General features: G+C 40.9%; 1 protein-coding gene across 4 annotated transcripts in view; it reads left to right on the top strand.

Annotated features, from left to right (window-relative positions):
* Positions 1–19576, top strand: part of LOC149221316 (uncharacterized) — a 289929-nt gene that overhangs the window by 185780 nt on the left and 84573 nt on the right. For all 4 annotated transcript variants that reach the window (XM_089385073.1, XM_089385075.1, XM_089385072.1 and 1 more), the window contains exon 14: positions 393–483. In XM_089385073.1, coding sequence (XP_089241199.1) covers positions 393–483 — 91 coding nt within the window. The remainder of the gene's footprint in view (positions 1–392; positions 484–19576) is intronic.

Here is a 19576-nt window from a genome sequence, read left to right as displayed (position 1 = left end):
TGAGTATTGAGTGGTATACCCCATCCTTCAAAATTTTTTGTTCAAATTTCTAATGTCTGAAGTTACTCTTTATTAGACTTAACTTTTGGACTTGGGAGAATAAGATGACCAGTTGCTGAATAGGGGAATAATATGACTAGTTGCTGGGTCATACCAATCATTGTAGGACATCTGCTAACAAAAGAGTTAAATTTTTGTAAAATCAAACCTGTGTTTAATATGTTTTGAACCTTCCTACAGAAACTTCATTTTCTCTCTGCTTTCTTCATTATAAGATGCTTTTTATTTCTGGGTATTAAAGAGTGTTTTGCAGATGTTTTCTTCACATGAATGCTATTAGTATTAAGTGCAGCCTGTACTATACCTTCTAACCTAATCTGCTCCGGTTGAAGGAAATGATGCAAGGCCCCCATGTCAATCCTCCCCAAGGTTCTGTCCCACCCCAGGCGGCATCTCATCAAGCTCAACAGCCAAAGCACCGTGGTATGTTTATAGCGACAGTTTTAGATCTCTTTTTATTAGTAAAGCGTATTTTATGCATAAAAACAAAATAACTGTAGAAAATCGAAGTTCATATGAAGGGTAAAGCTATTAGCATAGTGCAGTCTTTTTGGTAATTTCTATGTATGTATCTGAAGGACAACAGGCATTAGAGTTGTGTGAGATTGTATTGAAGTATTGAGGTATTGAAGCCAAATTGTGTTGACGCCACAAACTTCATTTGTATTGAAGTATATATACAATTGCCATTAAGCATTCTTACCCCATTTTGTGCATTCCTAATTTTGTTTTTGTGTTTGATTGTAACTATTTCAAAGTTTCATGTTTCTGTTGTTATTTTTGTGTATGTGCTGCATGATATTTTGGCTTAGAGAAATGCATTGTTACATGCTAGGTCACTTGGTTGATTTTGTGTTCCAATTCAGTAACAATAAATTTTGAAATTTTTTCCCAATGCAAAACAAATATGATGAGATTTGCCGTTCAGCTCAAGAATTAGAATAAGAGAATTCATTATGGGTTCTGTTGATTTCTGAACCCAACAACCTGACAGTTAATTCCTAGCAGATTTGCATTTATTGAATAAAAACACAGCTGAGTTCTTAACGTAAATAAAAAGTATTCAATGGAAACACATTAAATTAACCAATCTCACATAGATACAAATTTCTGCCCAATCATAGCTTTTCATTTTATCAATCAGAACTTACTTGGGCTCCCTTACTGGGAAAATGGCCCAAACTGAGAAAAAAAATACAACAATCTGAATCTGATCCAGTTGATCAAGCCCTAGACTTGGCTGATCTGGATCTCCTTGATTCCCCCTTTGCACCTTCTCTGAACCCAGCGCACTTCAGTAAAATTCCTTCTCCACCCACCATCGAGATGCCCCTCTCAATGCCTTGTGCCCCTATGTGTTGATGTGTCTTCTCCCTTGGCCTAGCCCTTCTTTTATAAGCTTGAGTTATGACCAAATCCACAACCCTAATCTCCAAAGTGATTGACAACTGAGATTAGATCTTGTCTCACTTGAGATTGATGGTTGAGATTCATCTAATTTACTAATGCAAATAACGTTTGCATTAGATTAGATTAAACTCACTTTTTTCTTATAAAAGATATTACTTTATTCATTATAGTAATTACTAAAATTCCAGGGTCCATTAGATGACTTTTGCATGCCCAAACACTTTGGTTTGTGCAAAAGTACTTGCTCGAACTATAAACATCAACACTCCCTCTTAGCAAGAGAGGTACTTCTACCACCTGGATGGGGGTTTGATCTGGGAACAATGTCCCACACTACTGTAATATTCCTACTAGGAAATAACAATGATAATCAAGAAAAACTACAACATGCAACACAAAAATTCAGTTCATGCATTAACAACAACAATTTACTCCAAAAACTGCGCCAAGCTAAGCCATTTTATTCACTGAACCAAGAGGAGTACAAATATATATGGAGTAGGTGCACCTAGGCTTGCTACAACAATTGAGACAAGATCCTAGGTAACAAATGGAAGTGCCCTAGTGTCAGAAATGGCTCTGCTACTAGATCTGCATCCACCTAGAAAATCTGCTGCTGTTGATTCAACCCTCCAGACTGCTCTAAAAATTCCAAGAAATTAGCTACAACCTTTACTCCACCAACCTAGCAAAACCCAACAAGGAATCGGGCCAATTCTGGCAGACTTGGAAGCCCCCAAAAATGTGCACTCCGTTCAACCAAAAATCTGCACTACAGGAGTGAACACCTTCAAACAACCTCCCCAAATTTTCGGAAACTCCACAACATTCCCACTACGAAATCTCCTCAGCCAAGCCCCCAATTTCCGACAATCCTTCTCCACAAGTCTCCCAATCTCTCACCCCTTGCACTGGCCAAACCAGAAACCCTCTGTGCACTGCCAAAAGGCTAGATAAATGCTGCTCCAAGCTCCCTCAACTCCAGCCCTGCAAAACACTCCAAACCTCTGGAAAAAACCAAGACAAATAGCCCCTGGGAAGACCCAAAAGCTAATATGGCCGGGAGCTATTTCTCCCACAAATGCGTTCTCCTCTAACTGCACCCAGTCTGCTCCAAAGGAAGTTTGAATCTCCCAGCAATAACTCTCGGACCAGCTCTAAAATGTAGCAAGTGACTCCCCTAGGGTGGCACTCGAGGTCCACCGAAGATGGAGGTGAGATCTCCCCTTGGAAATCTCGTGTTTGACAGCATGAGTAGACTTTGGCTGAACAAGACAAGCGTACAAGAAGCTCAATTCTCAAATTAGCAAAAAAGTTCCAAAATGATGCATTCTCCTCCTATTTATCCTTGGGTTCCTCCTCTCTGTTGATTAATCTAGGGCAGTTTGGTTAAGGTTTATTTAAATTCGATTTCCCTATTTCAATGACACATTCTTGTGATTATATTATTGCATCATTATTATTATGGTGTTCAATTCATCATCAAAACAAGTGCCTATAAGAAGATCACAATGCAAACAAGAAGACACCAGAAATAGGCTCCAAGCTAGGGCAAAACCCCTCAACAGGGGAAAACCCAGAGAACTTCTCTTCTTATAGAATGAATTCAAGGAAGACTTCCAAGACCAAGACACAAACTAGACTCACCAAGATCAAGCCAACCACCAAGAATGTATACCACTGATGCTGTAATATCTTCAACTTGGAGCAACCCTTAGATCAAGCGATCACAAAAAATTTCGCTTCTCTAGAGCAAAAAACAAATTCGCATAACTTAGATAGACCTGTTCTTATCTTCGCTGACCTTCTTCTCTTCTAGCACCCTCGCATTTCCTTTCCAACTGCAAAACCAAACTATGATGATATGTGTATAGATGCCCTTTAAGTGGTTGAAATCCTCTTCTATTTATAACCTTCATAAGAGCTAGAATGGTCTCTCTAGGTCAACTTGATCTTGGGGTCTTTCTAGACCTTTCTATACAACAAAAATAAATATATTTTTCCTTGATACAAATGCCCATTGGGTCTTTTACATCATTATGTTGACTTTGACTCAAGACTAAACCCCTAGAGCACACAATGGGTGCTATACCTAGGACCAATAACCATGGGCAAGAAACCCATTCAAAATAAATAATTTTCTTTTTGCAAATAAATATTTTATTTTCTTTCTTTTTATTAGTACAATGATTACATGACATCATCACAATTGTGAAGATCGACACTAGTTACATCTCAACACTCCCTCTGAACTAGGAAGGTATTCATAATTGACCACAGGTACAAGGACCATGTTTCCATTGAAGAGTTCTCATAAGAAGAGTCAGATTGGTAAGCCATCTCATAAGCTGGTTTTTTAGCTTATGTCAGTGCATCTCATTATATCGACCAACATTGTCATATAACAAGGCCTTGACTAACAAGTCTATCTCTCCACTAGATTAGAGCACAGTGCTGGGGAGACAATGATTTATAGAAACCTTTATAATTGTCTCTCAAGGCACATACCCCATCTGGATGTTCACAAGGTATGTCCTTTTATGACCATTCTTGTCTTGGATTTACACATTCTCAAGAAATTTAATCTTTGACTACTTTTACCTATTGTATGCCCTAGCTCATCCTCAAAGAGTATCGAAATTCAGATGCTTACCCAATCCTCCATTTTTTCTTCATATTGTGAAGACAAGAATGATGTGCCGATCTCTCCCTCTCAACCAGGGAGGGTCTACTCATTCCTTTACACATGAAAGGAATATATCCAAGCTCCCTTTCAACTAGGGACTTGCTTCCAACATCAACTGTTTATTCTTCCATGGAGATCATGGTACTATCAATTGCTTGTAGGCCTCCCTTAACTTCTATGCACACCATGGAGCCATCTTCTTTCACAACTTCTCGTAGGGACTAGCCATCACTTTCCATATCATCAATCTTCATCAACTACATATTCATGAACCAAACATCATAGAGCTTTAATCTCACTCCCTTTGAACATCGGGAAAGTGATCTTCCAAGACATGATTAATCAACTATCTGCAACTTGCTACCTTTCTTGTTAGTGTTCTTCTTCTTGTCAGCCTCTACGTTCCAAAGTTAGCTACTTAGTTCTTAGGTAGCAAAAACATATCGAATATTTGAGTCATCAAATAACTTCTTCACAAGATGTCATGTCTTGTCTTCATCAACATCCTTCATCATGGTCTTCCTTCAAACATCTAAACAAGCGGAGTCATCTTCATATTAGGCTTATTATGTTAGAGCTTCTGTAGCTCCCTCTCAAGTCAACCATTTTTCATACTTTTTGAGACCATATTAGACATTGATCGTTGTCCTCATGTCTTCATCTGGGAGAGCCCAAATAGGTTCATGGCACATCATGCTTATGCAAGCAAACATATGCCAATAACCTGCAAATTGAAAACATGAGTTCACTAAATCAAGGGAGACTATCAAAACATACATACCTTTTATTTTAATCGGTCTTCTAGTCTTCAAAATGGTCTTCATCTTGATGATGAGGCTTCATCATGCTGCAGCTGTACTGGCAAACTTCTAGGAAGCTTGCTCTACATTTGAGAGAGTAGAAAATGTTTGCAATATCATCATGGTCCTTCTTCCACCAGGTGAAGAAATTTTCTCATGAAGTCATTCAATGGAGGATCTTTGAGTGACCCTCACTAACGAACTTCTTTACTATCATGTGCTAGATGGCTGCTGTCAATGCATCAGGCTTTCATAGAACGAATTTCTAGACGATCTTCTTCACCAGGCATCCATATTCTCATACATGAATCTTTATATCAGAGTGCCCAAGGATCCAACTTGATTACCAAGTTTACCACTTACAGGGTCCTTATAGTTCCCTCCTCTCATCATGCTTGCCATAGGATTTTCCTTTTCTTTCTTTATGATGTACCTGCAACACTTATTGACAGGCACAACCAAGAAAAATAATATGATAACAAAACCATGATGGTAATATGACAATCTAGGGTTTCCATGGGATCTTAGAGGATGGACTCCTAGGGTTTACAAGTGCCAACCCTAGACTTATATATAACTCAACATCCTTATCCATTTATATATGTCATATGCCCTAAATTGCTTGCAAACCCTAGAAATCAAGGGTCAGGGTTTCTAAGGGAACCAAGCGAATCAAAGTAAGGGTTTCCATATAGCTAGGGTTTCTCATGTACCATCTAGGGTTCTAGATATCAATACCAATATCAACAACTTTTAACAACTAGCCCTAGATCCATACAATCGGCCAACCTTAAAACATTTCATGTTAAACCCTTACTAAATGAAGATACCATACATACCTTATTATAACATGCCTCTATAATAGATACTACTAAAAAGGCCTACCCTTTTGGATGTCATAATCTCCTTATAGTCTTCTTCAAGGTATACAACAACTCAAGGTGTTCTTTACTGCATCCATCAACTTCAATAGTCTCTTTCTTAAATATTTGTATATATCTAGTTAGATTGTTCAGAATGTGCATCTTCCAACGACAATGTTGTTGCTCGCACAAATCTTCTAGATGAGACATTATGCCTAGAGAACCTTCCAGTTATACTAGCTTTCCTTTGTTCTGCGACAGGGACTTATTATCATGATTGCAAGAGGATCATTGCCTGAACCTTTCCTTCTAGGTCTAGTCAATTTCTTAGATACTCTTTGAATGCTGCTATACGTACTTGGGATATCCCTCTAACGTGGATATGCTTGGAATTTGCTTCCTTTTGAACAGGCCTCAACAATTTGATCTTGAATACTTGTACCTATAACCTTTGAACCACAGTGGCTTCTACAAGGTTGGCTCACTGTTCAAACTTGCAGTGATTATATATTTGGGTTAAGGATTGTTAGCCTTCATCATAAGTTCTCGTCTTTGCTTATAGATATGCTTGTGTAGGTCTCCTATAGTTTCGTATTTCCTATACCACTGTATAGGCATGTGATTTATTCATTAAGCTAGGTGATTGTAAATTGTTCTTGTAATATGGATCTCATTTCTCTTTCATAGAACAAGATTGTGAAGACTTCCTTCAAGTTCGATGATTGTAAATGAGAGGTAGATTTACCAAAACTGCTTAGCCTTAAGTAGATTATATGCACAGGTGTATAATATGAATTATGATCTTCCTTTTAAAATGACTGTGGTTTGATTTATGCATAGATATGAAGAATAGGTTTAGGAACTCTCTCAATCATACTTGTGCTCAAAATTCCGGCTTCTTTGAGAGGGTGACGGTGGCTCTCTCTTTAGGGTGACTAAAGTGAGCTTGTGAGAAAACAATTTGTTTTCCAACGCACATGATTAGAATGGGTCTCGGCCCCTCCACAAGATGATTGTGGCTCATGCCCAGGATTAAGGAGGCTCGACTCCCTCTTTAGTAGTTGCAAAGTGAATCTTCCAGCTAGCTCAAACACTTTGCACTAGCTTGCACCAGACTTTGGACTTCTTCATCAATGATTTCAGCAAATTTGGATAGCACTGGATTTTGGAATTTCAACACTCTCTCCATACAGGCCCCATAATTCATCCTCCTTTGTTCCCTCTCTCTCCACAAGTGCAAATTTCTCCAAGGGCTGCGTATTCCCTCTTGGAGTGGCCCCCACTTCCCACTTATATTTCGATTGACCTCCTTTTTCCTATGTTTGAGCCTCCCTTAATCAAAATTGCAAAGTGGAGTCCTCCTAACCCACTTTTCCTAAGTCCATCATGTCAAAATACCAAAATTGTGCAAAAATGTATTTACTTAGCAAAATTGCTAAGTGGGAACATCATAGTCCTCCCCTTCTAGATGTTGCTTGTCCTCAAGCAACTGCAGTGATGGATGCTGAAGAACCTGTTCCCCTTCCCATGTGGCATCCTCCTCAGGTAGGTCCTTCCACTTCACCAAGAACTCTCTAATGGTCTTGCTCCTGAGCTTCCTTTCCCTTACCTCCAAAATGGACTTCGACACCAACACCAAATGCCCCTCATCATCTAGAGGTGGTAACTTTGTGGCAGCTATCATTTGTTGCCCCAAAGCCTTCTTCAGGCATGAGACATGATGTACTTTGTGCACCTTACTCCTGGGTGGGAGTTCTAGCTCATATGCCACCTCTCCGACTCGTCTTGTCATCCTGTAAAGTCCATAGAAGCATGGCTTGAGCTTTTCAGCTCCCTTCTGCTTCAAGGTGGATTGCCTGCATGGTTGGAGCCTCAGCAAAACCAAGTCCACAACCTCAAAGTGTCTCTCAATCCTGTGATTGTTAGCATATATCTTCTGCTAGTTCTGGGTTGTTTGAAGATTTTCCTTGAGAGATCTAAGGATGTATTAGCTCTCTTGTATCCAATCCTTGGCCCCTGGGGCCCGATTGTCTCCAAACACCATATGAGCAAAGGTCAGAGCATCATAACTATACAAAGCACGAAATGGAGTCATACCTATTGACATGTGGTACGAAGTGTTGTAGCAGTACTCTCCATGATGAAGCCATCTCATGCACGCTACTGCCTGGTCACATAATTGCGTAGCTACCCTTGAAGCCATTTGTTCACGATCTCATTTCGACCATCCATTTGTGGGTGGTAGCTGGTACTACGTGTGATCTCAACCCCCACAAGGCGGAACAACTCTTGCCAAAATCCTCCCAAGAACCTGCTATTTGTGTTGCTAACTATGGTCTTGGGAAGACCATGTAGCTGGAACACCTCCCTGAAAAACAACTCAGCCACTTTTGAGGCTGAGTATTGAGAGGGTATGGCGAAGAAGTGGGGCGTAGTTGGTTAGCCTGTAAACCACTACATAAATGCAATCCCGTCCCTGCATTGCTGGCAATCTTGTGTTAAAGTCCATAGACACACTCTCCCACTTCCCCTCAGAAATTGGGAGGGGCTAAAGTAATCTAGCCAGGCGTGTCAGCCCTCCCTTATTCCTCTGGAAAGTATCATAGTCCCGAATGTGCCTCAATACGTCCTCCTTGAGGCCCTTCCAAGTGAAGTTTTCTCTGATGGTCCTGTAAGTCTTGAACCCTTGATGTCCTGCTAGAGGGTGATCATGCATTGCCTACATGATCTTCTCCTGCAATTGGTAGCCAGGTGCCAAGTAAATCTGGTCTTTGTAATTAAACACCTCTTTCATCACTTTGTACTCGTCATCACCTACCACGCCAACTAAGATCTCACATGCATGCTGGTTCCTGGAATACTCAACTAGTAGTAGGGCCTTCTAATCTTGCGTAATGCTCGTAAGAGAGAGAGAGAGAGAGAGTTGTAGGCGTCCTAGACAATGCATCTACTACCACGTTATGCCGACCCTTAACATGGTCAATGTCAAAATCACATGCTTGTAATCCGTTGACCCACTTCTGCTGCCTCTCATTTATTCCCTTTTGCTCCAAAAAGAACTGAAGACTATTGTGGTCAGTGTTAACCTTGAACTCGTTGCCCACAATATACTTTCATATTTGTAGAGTACAATCTCCTTGTCATATATAGAGTACAATCTCTCATGCTTCTCCAACTCCCTGCTCTTTAATGCAATGGGATGCCCATTTTGCATCAGAACAACACCAAGTCTCTCTCTAGAGGCATCGCACTCCAACATAAATCGCTACGAGAAATCTGATAAAGCCAATAGTGGGCAAGTGCTCATCACCTCCTTGAGGCACTTAAAAGTCTCTTGCGCCACATCAGTCCAGTCAAAAGCACCCTTCTTAGTGAGATCTGTGAGGGGTGCTGCCAGCTAAGAAAACCCTTCACAAACTTCCTATAGTAGGTGTAAATTCCCAAAAATCCTCGCAATTCAATGACATTCCGTGGTGTAGGCCAATCCAGTATGGCGTTGATCTTCTCCTGGTGCAGACACACCCCATCATCCCCAATCACATAACCAAGGTACAACATCTCTGTTAGTCCAAACTCGCATTTGGACACCTTGGTGTACAATTGTTGCTCCTCAAGGATACAAGGCACCTCCTCCGAGTGCCTCAGGTGCTCTTCCCAAGTCCTACTGTAAATCAATATGTCGTCAAAGAGCACCAACACGAACTTGCGGCGCTGCTTGTGGAACACGTGGTTCATGCAAGACTGGAAAGTGGTCGGGGCATTGGTTATCCCTAACGACATTACCAAGAACTCAAAATGCCCATAGTGACACTAGAAAGCTGTCTTCAGGATGTCCTGTTCCCAAACTCTGATTTGATGATAACTCGAGCACAAATCAATCTTAGAGAAGTATTTAGCTCCTCTAAGCTTGTCCATCAACTCATCTATATGTAGAATCAGGTGTTTTTTCTTCAACGTCTTCTTATTTAAGGCCCTGTAGTCAATGCACATACGAAGGGTCCCATCCTTCTTCTTCACCAACACCATAGAAGAAGCGAAGGGAGTCGAACTAGGCCTGATGTGCCCTAAGGCCATCAAATCATGTATGGCACTCTCGATATCATCCTGGTTAGCCTTGGGGTGCCTGTAAGGGGTAGTGATAACCGCATGCACTCCCTCCTCCAGCTCAATGGTGTGCTCAAATCCCCTTTCTGGTGGTCTGCTTGGAAGAATATCCCCAAAAACTGCTGGGTACCTATCTAATATCTCCTGACTGTTTGGATGTACAGGTCGTGGCTGAGTCCGTGTCTCTGTGATCTTGAGCTCCACCGCCTACTCTATATCTCCATGTCGCAGATCAACCTTCATACGGTGTGCTGATACTGTCTATGGTGGGTATGAATGCATCCCCCTCAACACCACCAACTTTCCATTTGGCCCTCTGAACTCCATCTCTAACTTCCTCCAATCCATAGTGACCACTGGACACCCATCACCACATTGGTGTCTTGAACATCGACCACAAAAAGTGATCAATCACTGAATAATTTCCCATAATCGTTGTCAAACTAGGGACATACCTGGTACACTGTATAGTCTTGTCTCCTGGTACCAAGACTGAAAAACCCTCAAAAGCCTTTGTCTGTATGCCTCTCCGCTCCACCATATGCACATCAATGAATTTGTGGGTGCCCCCACTATCCACCAAAATCGCTACACGCAGCCCTTGCACTGTACCTTTGATCCTCAACGTTAAGTACTTGGGGACTCCCCTCAATGAAGCGATGATGCCTCCAGTGGGTTTGAAGAGGCCTCTATCCGGTGGGGGTGGTGCTCCTCCTCCTCCACCTCCACTAATAGTCTGCAGCTCAACGCCTCCTACATCAACGTCCTGCTCAATATCATCCTCCGGCTCGCTGTCTCCTACTCAATATCATCCTCCGAATCACTGTCCGAGAACACTTCTATGTAATGGGCCTTGTCCTTGGTGCATCTATGCCCAGGTGTCCATGGCTTTTGACAAGTGAAGTACAACTTCCTCCCTACGAAGCAATGTTACTAGACTTGGAATCGGCAATAAATCGGCGAGGCAAAAGAGCGAAGAGTTTTAATCGGATCGGGAAAAAATCGTTGAATTCATTAAATAAAAATATACACATATATTGAATTAAAAAAACCATTTTTCATTAATATTGGGTAAAGGCATGTCCAAACAATGCATAATATCAATAGATGTCCGAAATATCATGAATAAATAAGTATCTCATATATGTTATAAGTCCAAACATGATCCAAAGCACTGAGTCTTGAGTCCTTAGAAGCATATGCTTCTAAAAGTTTACAAAAAACTGCATACTAATCAGAAAAAAATCAGCAACTAAGAGTCTAAGACTCTTAAGAGTGAGAACTAGAAGCGATTCCTTCCACTCCTTCGCTTGCTTGACTCTCAAAGTTCTCCAAGTCATGAAGGCTTAAAAGAGGAGGTTCATCTAATTGAACCCAGTCTGCCGCATTTGTAGCTTGCAAATCTATCTTTTCAAGGTCGATTGGTGAATGATCCATACCTGTCATTATCATGAGACATTGAAATGTGAATTAAAGTTTCACTTTGAAGTTTGAACTTTAAAGAACTAGATTATGAAACCTTCAAATTCAAGCTCTCGAATCTCACCTTGTATTTGTTTGTTGCGAAGTCGTAGATTGTAATGGACAAATACAAGGTCATTCAAGCGTTTTTTGTGTCAATCGGTTGTGCTTCTTAGAATGTATTTTTTCAAACATGCTCCAGTTGCGTTCACAACCTGAAGCACTGCATGCTTGGTTTAAGATTCAAATGGCAAATCTCTTCAAATCTGGCGTATCACTACCAAAGTTTTGCCACCAAAGACCTAGCAAGTGGTAAGGGTTTGTGAGTAGAAGTACTAAATTAGTAAATAGTAAAAACTTAAAAAGAAAAGAAAATTTAATAAAACATTTAACATACAAAATAAAGTTTAAACAAATTTAATGAATTGATGAAGCCTTCAAGCTAGGTACCTGGCAACATCTTAGACCTTTGTCTTATAGCACTGGTATAGGAAAACAATTTAGATGGTGCCCTATAATCTTATAGTTGGGAAAAGACACGACTTTGTTGTTCTGGATCAGGGAAGCACCTTTCAACGCATGTCATAAGTCGTCTGCCAACCTCCCCATCCTCATTAAATTTGCTCTTATCATAAAAATATTGTGGGTTTAAGAAGTACCTAGCAGCATGTAAGGGGGAATGCAATTGCCTATCCCAACGTGCATCTATAATGTCCCAAAGAGGCATATACTTTGTCTCATCATCCCCATATCTTCTTTTGATGGCCTCCTTTGTGAGATCCATCGCCTCATAAATGTAACCCATAGCGGGTTTGTCACCATCAACCATCCTGAAAGTTCAAACATTCAAATTTAAAGAAATATGAAACATTGTAAATAAAAAGAAGCTTGAAATGAAATTTAAAAAATGAAAAAGTTAAAAGACTTGAAGTACTTGAGAACTCTAACAAGGGACTCCGTCACAGCAATAATCTCTTCGGCATCTTTCTAGAAACCATCGATAAACACAAGTGCAGCAATTTCGATGCCTTCAAGGGTCTTGGAATGTTTAGATCCCATCCACTCAGGTCCCAAGAACATCCTCTTCAGATTTATCTTTTGCTCAACCACAAATTGCAAAGATATGAAATTTTTTGCAAATCTAGTCACTGCTGGTCGAACAATTTCTTTACCTTCAGTGTATATTCTCATAGTGTTTAGGTCCTTAGGACAATAGTGTGGTTGTATAGGTATTTGGTTATGGATTTTGCCTTCTCCACAACCTCATGTATCCAATGAACCTTACGAATGTCCTCAAGCATTAAATCTATGCAATGGGTAGCACAAGAGGTCCAAAAAATAGTGGGGTGCCTAATCTCAAAAAGTCTACCAGCAGCCATATAATTAGCTGCATTATCGGTGACAATTTGTACAACATGTTCTTCCCACTTCTTGAACGACTTCCTCCATCATTTCACAGATAAGTTGGGCAGTCTTAACCTTGTCTGAAGCATCCACTGATTTGAGAAACATTGTGCCTGTAGGACAAGATACAAGGAAATTTATTAAAGTTCTATTCCTCTGATCTGTCCATCCATCACTCATGATGGTGCACCCTGTTTCTACCCATGATGAACGAAACTCAGCTAGCACAAGCATGACATCTTCAACACTCTCTAACAACATATCTGTCCTAAGGCTCTCTGATGTAGGGGCTTTGAACCCTGGACCTGCAATAGCAATTGCATCAATCATAGCTTGCCAATAAGGACTTCTGGCACAATGGAAAGGTATGTCAGAATAGTACCAAAAGTTAGCAATGGCCTTCCTTGCCTGACTATGGATATTTTTTTCCAACCAGTGGCATCCAAGGTAGGTTGGGAACCGGGTTTTGTGCGGGGAGCAAAAAAGGTGTTTATGTTTCCACCTCCAGTGTTGAAGGAAGGAGTCGAAGGACTTGTATGGCTTTGAGTTTGACTTGGCCTTGGAGGCATGTGTGGAAAACGTGGGAACGACATTGAGGATTCAACAAAGTGAGGTGACATGGGGCTAGTGGTAGAAAAACTATCAACTCCAAGAGTTCCTATTTCAGTATTTTGCTTTGCTTTCTTGGCATTATGCTGATCTAACATCTCAAGGGCCAAGGCTGCTTGGTATTTGACATTATCGTCAACCTTTTCACAAAGACCTATATCATGGCCAGGTATTTGTGCAAGGTGGAACTTGAATCTATAAATGCCTCCACTACATTCCTTTTTGCAAAATTTACAAAGGAGCTTGGATTTTCCGGGAATCTTGTCACAATAAGCCCAAGCAAAGTCCATCTCTCTCGGCATTGTTGTTGCTTTGAACTTGTGTTTAATTTGTGGCTTCTGTTAAGATTTGGAGTCGTGGCTTCTATTTAATTTGTGGCTCCTATGAAAGACAACAAAAAATCAAATTTAAAAATGATCCAAAAATTTAAAATATGCTAGAAATTTAAAAAATTAAATGAAGACAGATGTCAGTAAAGTTGTAAACATATAGAAATGTTGCCTTTCAATAAAACCAGAAAACATGCAGAACCCTGGTTTTATTCAATGGAGCACAACATAGCTCTAAAAATTGGCACAAAAGCACACCAAGAAAGTGCCATCATCTGTCATCTATGCATATGAAGATTGCTGCAAGATCACTTAGATCTCTGCCATGTATCAAATATATGTGTCAAATCACTGTCAAGTCTATAACTTTGATCTATGTTGTGCTTGGATTATTTCTCTCTCTAGTGTACTTGTGCTGGGGTTTATTTTTCTCTGTAGGGCTGCACCTCTTTTGGCTGCCCTACTGTTGTTTAACTCTTTCTTCTTTGCAGAATTTGGGTTGGTTTTGGTTCTGTTTGATTCTCTTGAAAACACTTGTGAATCTCAGATTCTCAACACTTATGAGTATTTTAGCCTTTAGGTCATCCTTGCATGCTTTCCTACTTTCTTCACTTTTTTCGAAAACTTTTATCCTTTATGACTTCCTTGCATCGTCATGTTATGTTTGTAACTTTGCTTATTAATATTTCCAGAAAGATTTTCTCGACTCCTAAGTGAAACACTGAGGCAAATCAAAACTGTGTATGAACTTTGAAGTTCAAAATACTTGGATATCACTCTCGGGGTAAATAATTGTTTCTGTATATATGACGTTTGAATTTTGAAAGAGCTTTTCTCAATGCATTCTCACGCCCGTCACAGTTCATGGTCACTTATAATTTTACATCCTAAAGCACATTAAAAATTAAATGGGGAACATTGATGTTTTAGCCATATTAAATTTTAATCAACAACTTCAAAACTATGCTAAGTCTCCTTTCATGTTTTAACAAATCTACCACTCGGTCATACTTCTAGACTCTATATGTTAAGTTTATTAGTATTATCAACCGATGACGATAACTAAAATTTTTGACAAGACAATTATTGAACCCAACAGATAGAAATGTCGTGAATGAAATAAAATCTAAGAGCCATACAATGTTGTTGCTATGTAAAAGTGATAAATCTTTAAGTGAATGAATTATGATATTATGTTTTGAACTGCTGGGAAGTTACAATGTCATGATCAGCAGCATCTCGTGAAGAACTGTTGGTGGAAGCAACTCTTAAATGCAGACATCAGCACTGAAATGTGCATGGTTGAGTACATAAACAAGTGCGAAAAGTGCTGATACTGATTGACAGCCAGTAATTTTTAAAGCTCCAACAAGGAACAACAGTAAAGTGCATATAGAGTCAAAATCACAATGTCACTGCGTTAAGGCTGTTATATACATGTGACAGTGCTATATTTAAATTTTATACATGTGACAGTGCAGGCATTATTGTTGTATGCCATCGCAGTTATATGTATGGATGGAGTCGATGGACTAGCCGACTAGGCACTCGAGTATGACATCACAGTTATATATATGGCATTGCCGCATTAGCATCTCTGTTCTTCTCTGCTGTATCGCATCACAGTATCACGATTCACATCTATATCTCAGACATCATATGATCATTATATATAAAGTTAAAAGGAATACCGAATACGTCACCGTTCACGCAGGTTACCTCAAGGCTGAAGGCTCACGCAGGTATATGAATATCTCAGCAATCCGGCTCTACGGCGTCAAATGCAGCTCTGCGGCGGTGTCAACTGAGGACTTTGCGGCGGTGTCAACTGAGGACTCTTCGGCAGTGTCGACTGAGGACTCTGCGGACTCGGGACTATGAAACATTGAAACAACTAACCAATAAAGTTATAAACGCGTTACGCCACAATCCGAAACCCAAAACCCGATAAACCTAAACGCAAAACTGGCGGGACTCGCAAAAAAAACGCAGAATCGGAATAATCGCCATACTCGCGAGTCAAACTCGCGTTGACCACGAGTCAAACTCGGTCAACGCGATTTGACTCGCAAAGATTCAGTTCGGATCGTTTCATGGCCGAGCAGAGTTCGAATCGCGATTTTGCCGATTAATCGCCGATTCCTGTTTCACTGCTACGGAGGTCTCTCATATTCTCATCGTCAAACTGCCCACCACCCTGAACATCTCTGTGTGGTGGGGTCCTAGTGTCTTGGCCTCTTTGTGGGAAAAGGGATCGAGGTGGCACTGGTGCTCTCGCCTTGGGGATTGCATCTTGCAAATCCCATGTGCGGTTCACTGCCTCTTGAAGAGTAGTGGGCCTGCTCGACCTCACTAGCCCATGTAAAGGCTTAACCAAGCCCTCCACAAATGTATAAACCCTCTTGGCCTCTGACAAGTCTAGCACCATCACAAACAACCATAAGAACTACGCTATGTAATGCTCTGGGCTGCTAGTCTGCTTGAGTTGGGTCAACTCTCTGAAATGGGCCTCAAGATCCCTCTTGTCAAATCACTCCACAACCCTCTGTGTAAAGTCCTCATAAGAGGTCACACCAGCATGCCCTAGAGTAGTCAATCCATGGAACCACCAATCATGTGCCTCCCCCTCCAAGTGCAAGGTAGCCATTTTAATGGCTTCCACCTCCGTCATCCAACTAAGTTGGAAATAAGTGTCTAGTTTCTCCACCCATGCTCTAGTCATGCACTTGGATGACCCATCAAATGTAGGGAGATACAACCTCCCAATGGTACGTTGTACCTCTGAGCTCTGCGTACCTGAGCCTCTTGCACGTTTGCCCTTGTTGTTTTGCTTGATATAACAGTAACCTCTGAAGCTCAATGCAACTCGAAACTCCTCCCCATCGATTGCCACTCACGAAAATACTGCTCCATGGGCATCTCGTCCTGTCCTGTCTGCTCTCCAGCTCCTTGTGGCAAAAATGTGGGTATGGTGGATCTAGTTGGCCCACTGAAAGTGTGAGGGTGGGTCAAGGGAGAATGATGGTCAAATTGATGGGATGCACCTGAACTCTCCCCTATTATGAACTCCCAATGGATGCTCTTGTCACGATTCTGCTGCTTAATCTCCTCCAACATTTCTTTTTGTGCCCTGGCCAAATCATTGAAAGCCGTCAAGAGGCTATTAAAGGCTACCTCTTCTTTGTTAACTGGTTCTACCATGCTTGCCTTCTCTATTTCTTGCTCTGGGGCCTTAGAATCAGGCGTGATCTCCAAATCCCTTTCTCTACTTTTGTACCTATGCCTCCTGTAGGTAATGTTTTGCTTGTCTTCTGTGGTCATAGAAGATTTCTCCCATGACTGAACTAAGAACAGTGCTCTGATACCACAGTAATATTCCTACTAGGAAATAACTTTGATAATCAAACAAAACTACAACATGCAACACAAAAATTCAGTTCCCAAAAACTATGCCAAACTGAGCCATTTTATTAACTGAACCAAGAAGAGTACAAATATATATGGAATAGGTGCACCTGGGCTTGCTACAACAAGCGAGACAAGATCCCAGGTGAGAAATGGAAGTGCCCTAGTGCTGGAAATGGCTCTGCTACTAGATCTGTGTCCACGCAGAAAATTTGTTGATATTGCTAGGAAAGATCTGTTGATTTAACCCTCCAAACTTATCCAAAAATTCCAAGAAATTAGTCACAACCTCTACTCTACTAGCTCAGCAAAACCCAACAAGGAATTGGGCTTAATTCGGCTGACCCGAAAGCCTCCAAAAATGCACACTCCCTTCTTCAGCCAAAAATGCTCACTACAGGAGTGAACACCTTCAAACAACCTCCCCAAACTTACGGAAACTATAGAACAATCCCACTGCAAATTCTCCTTAGCGAAGCCCTTAATTTCCGACAATCCTTCTCCACAAATCTCTTGGTCTCTCACCCCTTGCGCTGGGCAAACCAAAAACCCTTCGCGCACTGCCAAAAAGCTATATAAATGTTGCTCCAAGCACCCTCAACTCCAGCCTTGCAAAAACCTCCGGCAAATACCAACTCAATTTCTCCCACAAGTGCGTGCTCCCCTAATTGTGCCTAGTCTGCTCCAAAGGAAGTTTGAATTTCCTAGCAATATCTCCTGGACCATCTCTAAAATGTAGTACGTGACTCCCCTAGGGTGGCACTCGAAGGCCACCAAAGATGGAGGTGAGATCTCCCCCCCGAAAATCTCTTGTGCTCGACAGCACGAGTAGACTTGGCTGAACAACACAAGCATACCAGAAGCTCAATTCCCAAATTAACAAAAAAGTCCCAAATGATGTATTCTCTTATTTATCCTTGGGCTCCTCCTCTCTCCATGTGGGCCCTGTAATTCGTCCCCATTTCTTCCCTCTCTCTTCACAAGTGCGAATTTCTCCAAGGGGTGCATATTCCCTCTTGGAGTGGCCCCCACTTCCCACTTATATTTTGATTTGCCTCCTTTTTCCTATGTTTGAGCCTCCTTTAATCAAAATTGCAAAGTGGGGTCCTCCTTACCCACTTTACTAAGTCCATCATGTCAAAATACCAAAACTGTGCGAAAATGTATTTACTTAGCAAAATTGCTAAGTGGGAACATCACAACTACATCCATTATCATGGCTACTCCCTTTGGACTAGAAGCCTTACCTAGCACTTGGTTCGAAATCATCCTCGAAGACCTACTCCTTTTGAAGTTGCTCCTAGAAGCCTCTTGGTCCTGAACATTTTGCAGAGTCATCTCATACCATGAGACGTTCCTGACAAGCTTAGAAGGATTGTTGACTGGGCAAGGATGACTCCCTCTATTTTGCTGAACCTTTGGAGCTTTATGCTTCTTGTTCTCTGTCATTTCCCTACTGCTTTCCATTGCTAATATAGGTTGTCCCTTTAGCCTACACAGGTTGCCCTCTCTAACTCCAATGATGTGGCCATCGTCATAGCTAGATCCCATGGATCTGATTAATGCCTGTACATTCTAGAACACTACAATGAATTGCTTCTTCTTTGTCATAGAGACTAAGAGCAAACATCTAAGTTTTGACACCCATAACACGTCCTTCAATTTCAATACACCTCCTGTCTCAAGCTATAATATCACTGCCCGAACTCCCTTCACTGCATGTTTGGTATCAACACCAAACTCCACATTCATCTCTGAGTCCCAATCTATCAGGCCATTAAACAAGTCTCATGCTCCTGTCATATGACATGTCCACCTATTTCTACTGGCACAACTACAATTAATTGTGTATCTTTTCTGCCTTTATTTCTCTCTAGAAATTGTGATGCATAGTGTTTTGTCTTATGACATGCAAAACACTTGATCTCAGTCAAGTCCTTTGATTGCGAGGTCGACTTTTCATTCCTATTACATGAACTTTTTCCTTTGCTCTTGATTGTATAACTGGCAAGAGTTGATTCTCATCATCATTCTCGTCGTGCTAGATGTAGAAATTTAATGATCTGCACCCTTAACCCAGTTTACAATTTTGCATGTGTTTGTTTAGGCCCAACCCAGATGTTTTGTCACGCTGATATAAATTTCAGAATGCATTTATTGCAAACATAAAGAGTGCTTCTACTCTTTTTTCTTTCCTAACAGCTGATAATTAACACAAAATTAAATGCAAGCATTCACACCTAAGAGACACTTTTTTTTGGTCAAGCTTACCCAGAAAAAACCACACAGCCTCTTGGGGAAAACCGGTCTTCAAAAGAGGATTTTATTGCTTGAGAAAATTATTAATAAGTACATAAAAACTCAATGTTTATCTCCCCTTCTAATGTAGCATTAAATGTACAAATTCTGGAAATTTTTTGCCCACTGAACAAATAAGATTTTCAT

Source organism: Pinus tabuliformis, chromosome Q, assembly GCF_031772625.1.
Source record: "Pinus tabuliformis cultivar Carrire ecotype Pingquan chromosome Q, CPIR1, whole genome shotgun sequence".
Taxonomy (NCBI): domain Eukaryota; kingdom Viridiplantae; phylum Streptophyta; class Pinopsida; order Pinales; family Pinaceae; genus Pinus; species Pinus tabuliformis.
The sequence above is the reverse complement of the archived record's forward strand: the minus strand, read 5'-3'. Positions and strand labels throughout refer to the sequence as shown.